Source organism: Leopardus geoffroyi, chromosome C3 (assembly GCF_018350155.1).
Source record: "Leopardus geoffroyi isolate Oge1 chromosome C3, O.geoffroyi_Oge1_pat1.0, whole genome shotgun sequence".
NCBI lineage: Eukaryota > Metazoa > Chordata > Mammalia > Carnivora > Felidae > Leopardus > Leopardus geoffroyi.
Window position 1 is genome coordinate 89,936,789 of NC_059338.1, and position 15,918 is coordinate 89,952,706.

The following is a 15,918-nucleotide window of genomic DNA, read 5'->3' on the forward strand; positions in this document are numbered from 1 at the left end:
AAAGACTTTGAAAACCATCAAGGCATTCTCCAGTTCCATATTGCTGGCTAGTTCTACAAATCTAGAAAGCGGAAGACAATAATAGTGACTCATAATTACCTTGATTATTCTGTTACATAGAAATGTTCATTAAAATAGTTGGAATTGCTTCCAAGAATAAAATGCCTTCTAGGCTAATTGGTTCTAATTATAGAATGACTCAAATGAGAGAATGTCGCTAATTGGCTGTGAACACAAGGTGTAAAAACAAAAGCTTATGTACACTATTCTTTTTTGTGGGCAGTGAAAGAAAGGAATGTGATTTCTTTGCCAATTGGAAGTCTCCTAGTTTTAAATTCTATGCTATATGATGAAAATATATTGTCTTAAAATGATTTGTTACTTAAATAACTTAATGATTAAAGGGTAAACTTCACATTACCAATAATAAAAATCTCATTTAAAAATGCCCAAATCTAACCCAAATGAGAAATTTACATAAATCTCCTGTGTATTATAGTCATATATTTTGTACGAATTTATATTTGCTTATTTAGAGGTCTGATTTACAGTTTCGATTCTCATTAACAAACCATTTATGCCATAAACCATTTGATGAATATTTTACCATATGCATTTTAAAATGCCTTTAGAAAACACACTAGTCTAATTCCTGGAACATTATCCTTATTACAATATAGCAGAGGTTTACTGCCAAGAACTTTGAATGTATATTTTCATTCATTTAAAGAGGCTGTTATCTATTTACCCAACCATCCATCTATCCATCCATCCATCCATCCATCCATCCATCCATCCATTCTCTTACCAAATTTCCCCCCTGGAAAACCCTTGTTTTCCCCCTATAACAGCACAGCTTCACTTGTTTATCCACTTACTGGTGCAGAATTTCCATTTGGTCCCCTTGATCTGACCATTCTTCCCAGGACTTCAACACCATCCAACGTGATATTAGCTGAGGCATTTATTGCCTTCTCAGCCACGTGCTTGCAGTCAATAACCACTTGGACCAAAGTCTTGCTGACAACAATGTGTATCTGGGTAAAAGTAAAGATGTTTCAGGAGGTAAGAGGCAGGAAGAAATATCAACCAAACTTACATAACTGCGTGATTCATCACTAAAAAGTAGGAAAGGGAAGGGAAGGAATTCTGGCACTATGCATTTTGCTACAAGAGAAAGGTTCTACTTTTACTACCACCATGACTGTCCCACATTCAGGTAGCACTTCTATCTTTATTTAATTAACATTTTTTTTCAAAATGACTTCAAAAGCGTTCCCAATCTAGTGTTTCTTTAAAGCAGCAATATCCTGGGGTGCCTGGGAACCTGCTTCAGATTCTGTGTCTCCCTCTCTCTCTGCCTTTCCCCATTCATGCTCTGTTTCTCTCTCTCCTTCTCTCTCTCTCTCTCTCTCTCTCTCTCTCTCCCCCTCAGAAATAAAATGAACATTAAAAAATTTTAAAAACATGTTTAAAGCAGCAATATCCTGAAATGACAGGATGGGTGCACTAATTATACCTTTTCTGAATGCACGTGGAAATGAACATGAAAATATTAAAATAAAAAATGCTGATTTACCAGCAAAAGTTATCTATGGTACCTTCCAGTTGTCCGCAAACCTCATTTTCATAATACTTATTTAATTTAAGATGAAGAGAGGAGATCTAGAATCTAAAGAGGAGGGAGGAATTCTTTCTGGTGACTCCAGGACCAAAAGAAATAAAGCCTTTTGGCTTAATGTGTGGCACAATTTTCTCAAAGTGAAATTTCTAGAATTTTCAGGTCTATAGTAATATATTCAGGAGTGTATACATTCTTTGTGAGGATTTGTAAAAATGTGTGTTATCTTTTTTATTTTTGAGAGAGAGAGAGCAAGCAGGGGAGGAACAGAGAGAGGGGGAGACACAGAATCCAAAGCAGCAGTCTCAGGAACCCCCGGCCATGTGGTTTTTAATACTCACGGATCTCTCATGCTTTCATCTCCCTTATAATTTTTCTTGACCGCTTTGCAATACACTCTGCTTAACCAAGAACGAATCATACCCAGAGGAATGTGGTGAGTAAATGACAATAAATCCAAAGAGATGCTAATGGAACTATTTTGAATCATGAACTAATAAATCTCTACCTGCATCTCATGTTTTTAAGATACTTTACTTCTGGTTGTGTTCTTTTAAACATAAACAGTTTTTTGTATGCAACTTTTTTTGTGTGCAAAGACGATTAAGAACGTTGGTATGCAGTTGTTCTTATGCAGCTATGGTAGCTGAAACTCCAAAAAGTAGCAAAGTTGTGTCAGTTAGGACTTGACCGTGATCTAGGTCAGGAGACAGAAGCCAAGAGGAAGACTGCTTGCAACATCCCTTCCTTCACTGAACACACAAGAAGGAGGGTCAAGAGGCAAGGCTTTTTGCAGCACCACCTCTAAATGCTGCTCTCCCTGTGGTCTTGGCAGACTGCATTCCTTCACAGCCCAGAGATCAGTGGGGTCATTTGCTAAGCACAAAGGAAACAGTAAATGTGGGATCTACTCTTGCAACCCCAAAACTAAGTGTTTCAGAGATACGAAGTGGTAAGGGGCAGAATTCTATCACAAATACCAGGTAGAAATGAGAACTACAGTCAGTCAGGTTTTACAAAATTCTTCCTCACAATAACTTTTATAATGGTAGTGAGGGGTTATCTGTGTATGTGTAAAAATATCAGTACAAACTATCTTCACATTTTAACATGATTTAGCTGACTGGGCTTTCATCTACACTGGTGGCTGGGTAGACCAGCAATCCTCTTCACATCACACATCATGTAGCAAATTAACAACTGTCTTCCTAGTAATACAGTACCCTGTAATTGTTCCTCCAAGTATGAGCCTGGACCACTTTTTGGGTACCTGATAAAAATGCACAGCTTGGGGTCGCATCTTAGAACTACCAAACCAGAATAAGCCCACAGATAATTCTTACTCCAATGAAAATATGAGATCTAAAGCTCCGTGGGATTTTTTTTTTTTTTTACACTTCTCTGCTGCTTGGTCCACAACAAATAGAATAAAGAATATACGTCTCTGTTACTTTGCACACAGCAAACAAAGAAAATATGTGTACAAAGCATTACTCACCTTGTGAAAGCTGCCATGGAAAATTTTCCTAATTTCAGGTCCTTCAAAAGTAACCGTTTGAAAATCCCCACTGTAGTCATAGTTGAAATATGTTAAGGTTTTACCACCATCTAATCAAAGAAAAATAAAGTTTAGAAAGTATTATAATGGGTAAATAATTTTTCTAAAATTCAAGTTGCCTGGGTGGCTCAGTCGGTTAAGCGTCCTACTTTGGCTCAGGTCATGATCTTGTGGTTGGTGGGTTCGAGCCCCACGTCGGGCTCTGTGCTGACAGCTCAGAGCCTGGAGCCTGCCTCAGATTCTGTGTCTCCCTCTCTGCTACTCCCCCACTCACACTCTGTCTCTCTCTCAAAAATTAGTAATAAAATAAACACATAAAAAATTTTTTTAATTTTTTTACAAAAAATTCAACACTGAAAATAATGCATCCTTTGTTTTGAGGCTATATTTTAAAAATTTTTTTTAATGCTTATTTATTTTTGAGAGAGAGAGAGAGAGACAGACAGACAGAGCATGAGCAGGAGAGGAGAAGGAGGAGAGAGAGAGGGAGATACAGAATCTGAAGTAGGCCCCAGGCTCTGAGCTGTCAGCACAGAGCCCGACGCAGGACTTGAACACATAAACTGTGAGATCACAACCTGAGCCCCGACGGAGGCACCCAGGCGTCCCTTAAGGCTGTGTTTAGAACAGAGTGATGAGTGAGTACGGAAATGATCTATAGTCCTTGGGTTGCCCCAGGCTTTCAGCTGGCCAGTTAACCATGTAGTGATGATGGTGAGGCTGGGCCCCTACATATACTCTTCCTCTGTACTTTCTTCCCTGTACTTCATCCCCAACACCTTGCTCAGAGACGGTTGTCTGAAGCTGGGACTAGAGGCAGACAAAAAGGGAGAATAAAGCTATTCATATCTTAAGACCTAGAAACCAGACCCTTTGCTTTATTGACCCACTGGAGCAACCAGCTTTTCTAGGCCATGCAATTTATACTGTTCCAGAAGAGTGATATTCCAGTATGCCTTTTATTATGAACAAACTAAATCCACAAACAAACGAAATCTTCCTAATCTTCAGGATTTCATGTTACAAGGAATACTATATTACAAAAAATTAAAAAAAGGCATTTTTTTCACTAATTAATTCCTAGGTTACATGGTAATTATTCATTGTGATATCAAAGGGAACGAGCTAGTCTTAATCATTTTGAGAGATTTCTTGGTTTTTAAGTTTCATGTGCATAGGGAGCTAATTATTTATACCCCTTTAATCTACGGCTTTCCCTTAGTTTCAGTATGCATGCAAAATGCTTTCACAATATCATGTTTGGCTGTGAGTTAGCACCTAACAATAGCCACCAAATTTTGGTTCCTAGCTTGATTGGAATCCTAAACTAAAAACGTCTTTAGAAAACTTAGTGACATTAACCGAAAACCTGATGATCCTTTTAAATGATCATCATGGGTGACATCCAAGAGCATGTGATTGAGAAGCTTCTTTCACTGGCTCCCCTCAACTTTCTAACCTCCAAACAATGGGATGCCCCTGTCTTCAGACCTCTTCTCTTCCCACTCACTCTCTAGATGATCTCACACAGTATCATGGCTTATATGCCACACATATACAACTTGCAAATTTATATCCCCATCCCAGAATTCTTCCCCAAATATGTTGCTGCAAATCTGGCATTTTTTTCTGGGATATGAAATAGGCACTGTGATATATATTTGGTCATTCAGATGAACAAATAAGTATTTCTCATATGTATTTGGTCTTGGTCCATGGTGCCTGGCTCACAGCTCCTAAAGCACTTGGAATTTTCTGTGATAAGAGCTACAAAGATGTCTTTTGTTACATTAATGAGGTAACTTTTGGAAAGCCCTTAGGCAACCTAAGGATGGAGGGCTGATTGCCAAGAGAACCAATCCTGTGATTACAGTTGGAACTTTCAATCCTACTTCTTCCCCCACCTCTTGGGAGTGGAGAGTTGCTAGAAATTGAGTTCAATTGCCAATGGCCAATGATTTAATAAATCACGCCTGTTTAATGAAACCTCATAAAAACCCAAACAACAGGGTTCAGAGAGCTTTTAGGTTGCTGACTACATGGAGACTAGGGAAAGTGGCATGCCTGGAGAGGGCAGAGACCCTCTGTGCCTCTTCCCACATACCTGGCCTTATGCATCTGTTTCACCTGGCTGTCCCTGAGCTATATCGTTTCATAATAAAGCAGTAATCTAGCAGGCAAAATGATTCTCTGAGTTCCATGAGCCACTCTAGCAAATTAATCAAATCCAAGGACAAGCTCGTGGGATTGATTGATTGATTGATTGATTGATTTTCTTTGGGCAGGGGGTGGGGGGTCGTGTTGCAGGAAAACTTCTGTTTGTAGCCAACCAGAAACACAGGTAACAGCCTGGCTTGCAACTGGAGTCTGAAAGAGGGGTGGCAGGATACAGTCTTATGGGCCTGAACCGTTAACCTACGGAATCTGATGCTACGTCTGGGTTGACAGTACTAGAATTGAGCTGAATTCTCAGACATCCTGCTGGTATCTGAGAACTGTTTGATGTTGTATGCAAAACTCTCCACCCTCCCGACACCCCTCCCACACACACACTGGAACTGGGTCAAGAAACCCCAAAAGAAGAATCTTCCACTTATCATATCCATGTACAAAAAATGATTCTGGTTTCTCCCCTCCCACTGGCCTTCCCCATTCCCCCACCATCAACTTTGCTCTTCCTAAAATCTTTACTATCTCAGTAATTGTCTCTCTCTCTCTACCTTGCCCACTACCGAATCCCAGAGCCTAGCGCTGGCACATAGTAGAAACTCAATGAATGTTTGTTGAAAGAATGAGTGGATCAGTGAATGAATCAACTGGCACATAATTTGTTGTCAGTATTTACTCAGGGTTTAAGATAAATGAGTTACTCTACAGTATATAATTGATCCTTGAATAATGTGAGGGTTAGGGCCACCAACACCCCAAGTAGCAGAAAATCTACATGTAACTTTTGACTCCCCCGAACTTCACTACACATGGCCTACTGTTGGCCAGAAGCCTTACTTCTAACACAAACAGTCCATCAACACATATTCTGTATGTTCTAGGTATTATATATTATATTCTTACAATAAAGGAAGCTAGAGAAAATAAAATGTTATGAAGAAAATTATAAGGAAGAGAAAATGTACTTACAATATTGTGCTACATTTACCAAAAAATATCCTTGTGGAAGTGGACTCAGGCAGTTCAAACCCATGCTCTTCAAGGCCAATCATACACAAAACAGGCAAGACAGCATGGTATGTTATACACAGTACTCACACATGTGGGTGCAAATATGTAAATAGATACACTTACTATCCAAAATGACTCCAACCAATGGGTCAGAATTTTTATTTAAAATCTCCCAAAGAGCAAATGGCTCTTCTGGAGTGTCAGGAAGAATCCGGAATAGAAAACTCATTGTGTAGTCAGAGGGCAATCCTTCTGGATGCAAATACCTGAAAATGGGAAAAAAACATTTATTGCATTCCTTTAAAAAAAAGTTATTTATCTGATTATAAAAGCAAATACACTTAAAACATTTAGGAAAAACAGAAAAAAAAAAAATAACAGATCACCATTAATCCCATGGAGGTGACCACTGTTTTGATGTGGTACATTTCCCTCCAGTTTTTAAAGAATGTCTGTAAGTATTTCTCCAATCTATATAATGCTACCCCTTCTTTCTTCTTAGCAGCAATTACTACACCGTTCGTATTTCCTTCAATTTTTTTTAAAGTATGATCTTTAACGTCTGTACAATCTTTTCTTGTCTGGCTGTTCTGTAATTTATCTAACTGGTCACTTCTTATCAAACATTTAAGTCATTTCAAAAGTTTTGGTATTATAAATAATGTTTATCTACAGACTTTTTATTTATTTATTTTTCATTTTATTTAAGTCCAAGTTAGTTATCATATCATGTAATAATGGTTTCAGGAGTAGAATTCGGTGATTCATCACTTATATATAACACCTAGTGCTCATCTCAACTACAGTCGTTTTATAAAGACATTTGCACTTTCTACTGTAAGTTGTAGTTAGCTGCATTCTTGTCCATGCTTCGTGCTGGGGTGTACCATTCCAGATCTACCTTCAAGAATTGAGAATATGCAACTCCTGCTTCTGGGAGTGATGTGTGTAGACAACTCTCAAATACCAACTTGCTTCTAAAATTGCCTCAGCAGAAGAAAAGCCTCCCCGAAAGTCATGCCAACTTTTTTTTGGCAGCTGTTTCAATAGCTGGTGTTTGAGGGCATATGAAGACCAGAGCCTCTCATTCCAATCGAGGTAGCTCCATTTTCAGAACTCCTGTATGTGGAGCAACTGAGAGTCTCACTGATATTGCTTCATAGCTTCATTTCTCTCTTTTGTCTCATCTCACCTCTTTCTGTTCCCTTGCAGGAGAGTATACCCACATCAACTTCCTTGCATACTTGTCTCCACCTCTGGATCTGCCTCCAGGAAACTACACCTGCAACGCCAGCTTATCTCTCTCTAACAATTAAGTGGATCTCTTATATATTTTAAACTTTTTCCTTGAAGCAACAAATATAGCCCTTTCCACATGTAGGAGCCCCATAACAGTGGATAAATTTGAGAATATGGGAATTTAGCATGAATTTGAAAATGAAAGTTTGATTTGAATAAATAAAAATGTTTCATTTTGGGGTGCCTGGGTGGCTCAGTCGGTTAAGCGTCCGACTTCAGCTCAGGTCACGATCTCGCGGTCCGTGAGTTCGAGCCCCGCGTCGGGCTCTGGGCTGATGGCTCAGAGCCTGGAGCCTGTTTCAGATTCTGTGTCTCCCTCTCTCTGCCCCTCCCCCGTTCATGCTCTGTCTCTGTCTCAAAAATAAATAAACGTTAAAAAAAATGTTTCATTTCATTCATTTTGTTTATATATTAGTTAATTCATTCATCTAACATTTATTGTGTGCCTACTATATGCCAGACATTGTAATAGGCACTTAAGCTATGTCAATGAATAAAACCAACAATGTTCCTCTCTTTGTAGAAACATTAAATTCCAGCAGTGTGGATTAAACAGTGTATTAGAAGGCAAACATGCCATACAAAAAACAAAACAAGAACAATAGAGCCGTTTAATAGGGATTGGGAATGCTGGAATGTACTATTTTGCAATGTTAATTGAAGTGCTCACTGCCGGTTTCACTTCAAAGCCTCATTGAGAAGGTTACATTTGAGCAAAGGTTCATTGAAAAGGTTATATCTGAAGAAAAACTCAAAGACAAAGACATCCACCTAGTACAAAGACACCAAAACGGAGTGTGCCTTATGTGTCTGGAGAATGGACTGAAGGAGACAGGTAAGAAGGAAGTAAAGTCAAAGAGGTGATAGGTACCCAAATAAGGTTGAGCCAGATGGGCCACTCAAGAGCTTTGACTTTTTTTTTTTTTATTTTTTTTTAATTTATTTTTGAGACAGAGAGAGACAGAGCATGAATGGGGGAGGGACAGAGAGAGAGGGAGACACAGAATGGGAAGCAGGCTCCAGGCTCTGAGCCATCAGCCCAGAGCCCGACGCGGGGCTCGAACTCACGGACCGCGAGATCGTGACCTGAGCTGAAGTCGGACGCTTAACCGACTGAGCCACCCAGGCGCCCCAAGAGCTTTGACTTTTAATTCAAGGGGAATGGAGAATCAATTTCAGATTTTGGAATGGCATGATTTACATTTTAAAAGAATCACTCTGACTGCTTCTTGGGGAACAGACTCTGGGAAAGCAAAGGTAGGAGCAGGGAGCATTAAAAGCCTGCTGCAGTGATCTAGGGAAGAGATGACAGTGCCTCATATGGGGTGAAGGCAATGGAGGTGATGAGAAGGCACAGACAATAGGATTCCTCGGTAGAATGGATATAGAGCATGAGAGCAAGTGTCAAATATTTTGCATGAGAAACTAATTAGATGTAGTTGTCATTAAGATGAAAAAGGTAATAAGTGAAGCTGGTTCTGGAGTGAGGGTCAGGGATGTGGTCTTGAACATACAAAGTTTGAAATGCCCATTTAGATATCCAAGCAAGATGTCTAGTACACCATTACACACACAGGTCTAAATTGGGGAAATAGGTCTAGACTGGAAATACAAACTTAGGAGTCATTGGCATATAAACAATGCTGAATACTATTCAAAAGATCATCAGGGTATAGACAGGGAAAACAAGGATCCAGGCCTAATCCCTCCAACATGAAGAAGTGGAGGCAAGAAAAGGCAGCACTGAAATGGAACAGCCAGTAATGTAGACAGAAGCTCAAGAGGGTGTGTCCCAGAAGTCCAATGAGGAGAGTGAAATCTGGAGGAGGAAGTGAGAAATTGTCAAATGCTGGTGACAGGTGGAGTGAGATGAGGGCTGTGAGCCATTGAATGGATTTAGCAACTGGACGGCATTGCCCACTGGATGAGCCATTTCAGTGGGGCAGAGGATCTTCCCTTTGACAATTCTCATTTTTGGCTAGGCTTCCAGGAAAAACTTTTCAAATATCCATTTTAATATTCATTCCTAGGGGCTCCTGGGTGGCTCAGTCGGTTGAGCGTCCGACTTCGGCTCAGGTCATGATCTCACGGTTCGTAAGTTCAAGCCCCTCATCGGGCCCTGGGCTGACGGCTCAGACCCTGGAGCCTGCTTCAGATTCTGGGTCTCCCTCTCTCTCTGCCCCTCCCCCACTTGTGCTCTGTTTCTCTCTGTCTCTCAAAAATAAATAAATGTAAAAACAAATTTAATATTCATTCCTAGACTACGTAAAAAAAGAAAACAAAAAACGAAAACCACATATATTCTATATAGGTCAAAGGCATTTATAACAATTTTCTAGAAAATGAAGCTATACTTTTAACAGTAAATAGTTTAAATTACTAATAGAGATCTCATTTCAAATATTATTCTCCCAAATGAAGCACAACACAATAATTTGGATACTACTGTAATAGGCTAGAATTTAATAAATAATATTTTGAAGAAGATGGAAAAGCAACTTGTTGATGTGATATGGGGCGCCTGGGTGGCGCAGTCGGTTAAGCGTCCGACTTCAGCCAGGTCACGATCTCGCGGTCCGTGAGTTCGAGCCCCGCGTCGGGCTCTGGGCTGATGGCTCAGAGCCTGGAGCCTGTTTCCGATTCTGTGTCTCCCTCTCTCTCTCTGCCCCTCCCCCATTCATGCTCTGTCTCTCTCTGTCCCAAAAATAAATAAACGTTGAAAAAAAAAAAAAAAAAAAGAAAAGCAACTTGTAGATAAATTGGATAGATGAGTTTAATACTCTAATACGTTCTCTCCCATTTTTTCATGCACACGCGTGCACTACATCAAAATCTGGACTTTGAAAATGTTTCACATTACAATACCGAAGGCATTTGGAGACAAAAACAAATGTTGATTTGGAATGTAAAATACCCAACATCTTGAGAGATGATTCCTTGAACCAGGAATTCCCAACCTGCAATCTCAAGTACCCCCAGAGTTTGCAGAATTGCTATAAATTGGCAAGAATCTGTAGTTGTATCACAAACTGTAAAGCGAGTAGATAATGTGATTTTTACATAATCCCGACACTACTTTTCAACTATATGGAGTTGCTGTTGTGATCTCTCAAAGATTAAAAATCAGCTGAATTCACGGCACTGGCATGAAATGGTTCAGGATGTGGGCCCTGGGGCCTGATTGCCAAGTGCAAATCCCAGTATTTTCAGTAAACAAACCATGTGATCTCATTCAAGTCTTTTAGCTTCTTTGTGCTTCAGTTTTATTATTTGCAGAATTGAGACAATAACTGAATCTAATCCATAGAAATGTTTGGAGCTTTGAGTGAGTTAATATACATAATCACTTAGAACGATGCTTGGTATACAGCAGCACTAGGTAAGTGTAAACTATCTATATACATCTCCTCAGACTAACAGATATTAAAATTCAACCAGCATTATGCATGAGTCTGAGGTTTCTAAACAAAGCAATCTGAACATCACCTGTTTCTATCATCATGGAAAATCCTACTGGGAACTATTATAGCATATTTCAAGTTGACACAATTTTCACATTGAGCTATAGTAACAAATGATTGGCTTTAATATCTTGCAATGGAAACGTACTTGGTTGGCTGGGAAACCAAGGCATCTTTATGAATTCGGTAACAGGGATACACATTGAAGGTACCAGGCTCCATAGAAACCCCTTCCACAGATGAAAAATCCTTTTCAACCAAACCAAACATTTCCATCATCTTAAATCCTAAAAAGAGAAAGAAAGAAAAATGCAGGCATTTAAGGATTTTAAATTTCAAAATTAGTCTATGAAAAAATTCTGGACCCCAAGTGAGAGCTAATGTATTTGCTTTTGGAAAAATTGTGATAATGCATACCTGCAAGATCAATGCCATCCTTGAACACCAGTGGGCAGGCTAGGAAATGAAACAAACAATATAAAACACTAATTTAGATATTTTCCAAACATATTCTTTCCCCATCCTGAGAACAGGAAGCTAACATAATCTTTGCGGAAGTCAACTGTGAAGGGAATCCAAACCAGATGTGGCTATGGTTTTCTGTGGATTCCTAAAGACTGAAATGCTCTCGCTTGGCCCATTACAACCAAAAGGACAAGGCTTCCTTCTCCTCTCACACGTCTATTAAAATCTATGGTGGTCTCTTGAGAGCACGTGTTGGGAGAAGTCTCACTTCTAATGTGCTACCCTGATGAGCAGTCTTAATACATTTGAAACCATTTGCTGCAGCTTTTAAGCAGGGCTGTTTTTAGGCACAGACTCTCCCCTCATTAGGAAAAGTCTTTACCTAAAACCCGAAAACAGGGAGAGGGGAGGTTTACTTCCCAATGCTCAAAACCACAAAACTTCACGTCCGCATAATAAACAGCTTGCGAGTCAATACCCTTTCCTTGGATCAAGACAGGACTCATGATTTAACCGGTATTAAATATTTCAACCATTAAGCAACATGAGTGAAGTACAAATTCCAAAGAACTAACTTGCTGATGCGGTTTCACAGACAAAAGTAATCAACTCATCTTCAATTTTCTTAAAGGCGTCAAAGTCATCCACGAAGAAGACATGCCGTGAGCTGGGCTTGCTGCCAATGCTAACCAGCTCTGAGTAATCCGCATCGGCCACACCAACAGCAAAGATGCTGTAGCCTGGGGAAGGGGAAGGGATTTCGATTACTTCAAACTGCACAAGATACAAATAATGCAATATAAGACACGTTCCAATATTTAAAATGTGTTTATGAAGGAGGCCGGGTGGGGGGTGGAAAAGTCATTTTCCACAGTCCACCAGAATTCTGCATGCACATATTTCACTACATGATGATGACTCCATCATCCCTGAGGCAGTTTTCCATTTTAAAGAAACCCAGGGTGGTCAATGCCCCAATTAGTGCTTAAGACGATATCGTTACCATTGGAGGAACATCTTTATTCTACATATATATAATAATTATTTTAAGATTTATGGGATGAAATGGAGTTGAAACAGAGAAACTTTATCTTAGTTTTCTTTTTTCCATGTAAAAGCCCAGATATTAATAGGTTTAGCAGCCTGAAATGGGTCATGCTTCAATGCAAATAAATATTAACCTACTATTTGCCAGGCATGTCTTAAATAATGTAATCTTCAGGGCGCCTGGGTGGCTCAGTCGGTTAAGCGTCCTACTTCAGCTCAAGTCATGATCTCATGGTTTGTTAGTTTGAGCCCCACATTGGGCTCTGTGCTGACAGCTCAGAGCCTGGAGCCTGCTTTGGGTTCTGTGTCTCCCTCTCTCTCTGCCCCTCCCCGGCTCACGCTCTGTCTCTGTCTCTGTCTCTCTCTCTCTTTCTCTCTCTCAAAAATAAACATTAAAAAAGAAATTTAAAAAAATAATGTAATCTTCATGATAATCCAAGGAGAATTTCCATTTTACAGACGAGGAGGCTTGAGGAGTTCCTGTGATCAGGGTCCCTCCCTGGCCCTTTATAATGGGCCTTTTCACAGTAATGCACTTAATTGCTATAATTTCTTATATAGGGTGTCCTGTATGTAAATAAAGTATTAGGGAAAATACAGCAAAATAATAGATTTATAACCTGGAAAGTTTTTAAAAACTACATTGTCCAGTTAACATTAAGAAAGGTTTAGATTAAATATTAAGAAAGATTTAGAAACATTAAAGTCATTCCGATGTAGCCTATAAATTTGTACTCACAAAACAATGGCAACAAGACTGGTGGCCACTACTATTTATCTGTGTAAAACTTACCATTTGATTGCATCTCCCCAGAGATTTTGTTCACATCATCTTGTGACCTGCCATCAGTTATGACCACGATGACCTTTGGGATGCCTCTCCTGGTACCTGACTCTGCAGTAAACAGACTATCTCGGACATGCTTGATTGCTTTTCCTGAAACAAAGGAAGACAACAGTTCAATTTTATTCCTTCCCACTTTTGTTTTACTGGGAAGGGAAGGGTGGGAAGGAAATTCTTAGATGAGTGAAAAATCTTTTTCAAAAAAATCTTTATTACTATGCCTCCAAAATTGTCATATCAGTAATTACTAGTAATTAATTACTTTGGGTCTTTGCTGAGTTGTTGTTGTTGTTGTTGTTGTTCTTACCTGTTTTGGTATTTCCTCCTTTGTATGAAATATGTTTAATTGCATCAAGAAGGGTCTCTTTGGTTTGGTAGGCGTTTAGTTTAAATTCTGTTCTGGGGTCATCAGTGAACTGAACGATTGCAACCTGGAGAGAGAAGATATATTTGTTTTCACATATATAAAGAACTTTCCCTGGGCCAAAGAGCACACACAATGGCATGATTCACCTATAATTTTAATTTCCTTTTTAATCCAAACACAATTTCCTTGGCTTAAAATTTTACACAGGTTACATACCAAATCTGACAACACATTAAAGAGCATGTTTGTTCTCTAAGTATTTTTCAAGAAGCAGTTTTTTTAAGTTTATTTATTTATTTTGAGAGAGAGAAAGAGAGAAAGAGTGGGGGAAGGGCATAGAGAAGGAGAGAGAGAATCCCAAGCAGGCTCCACGCTGTCAGCGCTGAGCCCTACACAGGGTTCAAGCCCACGAATTGTGAGATCATGACCTGACCTGAAATCAATAATCAGACACTTTACAACTGAGCAACCCAGACGCCCCAGGAAACAGTCTATTTTGTTTTATTTTATTTTATTATTATTTTTTTTAATTTAAATCCAAGTTAGTTAACCTATAGTGTAATAATGATTTCAGGAATAGAATTTAGTGATTCATCACTTACATGTAACACCCAGTGCTCATCCCAAGAAGTGCCCTTCTTAATGCCCATCACCCATTAGCTCATCCCCCCACCCACCTCCCCTCCATCAACCCTCAGTTTGTTCTCTGTATTTAAGAGTCTTTTATGGTTTGTTTCCTCTCTGTCTTTATCTTATTTTTCCTTCCCTTCCCCTATGTTCATATGTTTTGTTTCTTAAATTCCACACATGCGTGAAATCTTAGATTTGTCTTTCTCTGACTGACTTATTTCACTTAGTATAATACACTCTAATCTAGTTCCATCCATGTTGTTGCAAATGGCAAGGTTTCATTCTTTTTTGATCACCGAGTAATATTCCATGGAAGCAATTTATTTTATTTTATTTTTAAATTTTTTAATGTTTATTTATTTTTCAGAGGGAGACAGACTGTCAGCACGGGAGGGGCAGAGGGAGAGGGAGATACAGAATCTGATGCAGGCTCCAGGCTCTGAGCTGTCAGCACAGATCCTGACATAGGGTTTGAACTCCAGAGCCGTGAGAGCATTACCTGAGCCAAAGTCAGATGCTTAACTGACTGAGCCAACCAGGCGCCCTGTGGAAGCAGTTAATCTTTTAAAATATCCCTTGGGCTCACAAAACTCTCTCTATAGTATGTAGGCCTTTTGCTATGTCATTTGACAGATGGGAAAAAAGCACCCCTGTAATTGGACAAATGTCAGATAATTGGAGGTGGATTATTTACAAGGCTTTCCTCATGAAGCAAACCTGTAAAGTAATTACTACTCTTCCACTGTTTTACACACGAGGAGATGGAGGCACTCAAAGCCCCTTACCTTACCCCAAATCCCAAAAGCGGCCACTGGCAGAACCCACAGTCAAAGCCAGATAAATCCTACTTCAAAATCTGTGTTCTTAAACACTGCAATAAAACCTCCCTGGCTTCATTTCTTATAGTTTGCTTTTATTCCAGTAGAACTCTGGAGCCATTTTTAATTTATTGGGGTTTTGTTTGTTTTTCAGAATGATGATGGAGGGAGTAAATACAGCATCTTCAAAGTGCTTTCTTTGATCGTGTGAGACTTCAGTTGCCACCAGCTTATCAAGGTCCACAGCCGAGGAGGCCACCATCTCTAGAGAACTGGCCCTGTCTCTGCTTTTCCCAACAAGTTTCTTCTTCCCCGAAATGCCTCAGCACTTTATCTATTTCTCTCTTATGGTTCCCCTTACATCCCACGTTCCTCAACCACTCCTTCATAATCTATTCCAAATCTGTTCCTATCCATGCATCTCCTTGCAACAACCCACCCCCAGGCCGCCCTCATCTCTGCACTGGACCATGAGAGCAGCATCCCAAACGGTCTTGCCGCTTCCACTCTTACTCTTAGCCGTGTGACTATTCCCTCCACAAAAGCCAAAAATGACCTTTTTTGAAAAACCACACCGGGGGGCGCCTGGGTGGCTCAGTCGGTTGAGCATCTGGCTTTGGCTCAGGTC

General features: G+C 39.7%; 1 protein-coding gene across 5 annotated transcripts in view; it reads right to left on the reverse strand.

Annotated features, from left to right (window-relative positions):
* The window catches only part of COL14A1 (collagen type XIV alpha 1 chain), a 213,351-nt gene that overhangs the window by 78,927 nt on the left and 118,506 nt on the right, over positions 1-15,918 (reverse strand). For all 5 annotated transcript variants that reach the window (XM_045453805.1, XM_045453809.1, XM_045453810.1 and 2 more), the window contains exons 27-34: positions 13,783-13,906; positions 13,425-13,568; positions 12,160-12,324; positions 11,537-11,575; positions 11,268-11,406; positions 6,483-6,625; positions 3,120-3,229; positions 879-1,037 (exon numbers count right to left, since the gene is read on the reverse strand). In XM_045453805.1, the coding sequence (XP_045309761.1) occupies positions 879-1,037; positions 3,120-3,229; positions 6,483-6,625; positions 11,268-11,406; positions 11,537-11,575; positions 12,160-12,324; positions 13,425-13,568; positions 13,783-13,906 (1,023 nt within the window). The remainder of the gene's footprint in view (positions 1-878; positions 1,038-3,119; positions 3,230-6,482; positions 6,626-11,267; positions 11,407-11,536; positions 11,576-12,159; positions 12,325-13,424; positions 13,569-13,782; positions 13,907-15,918) is intronic.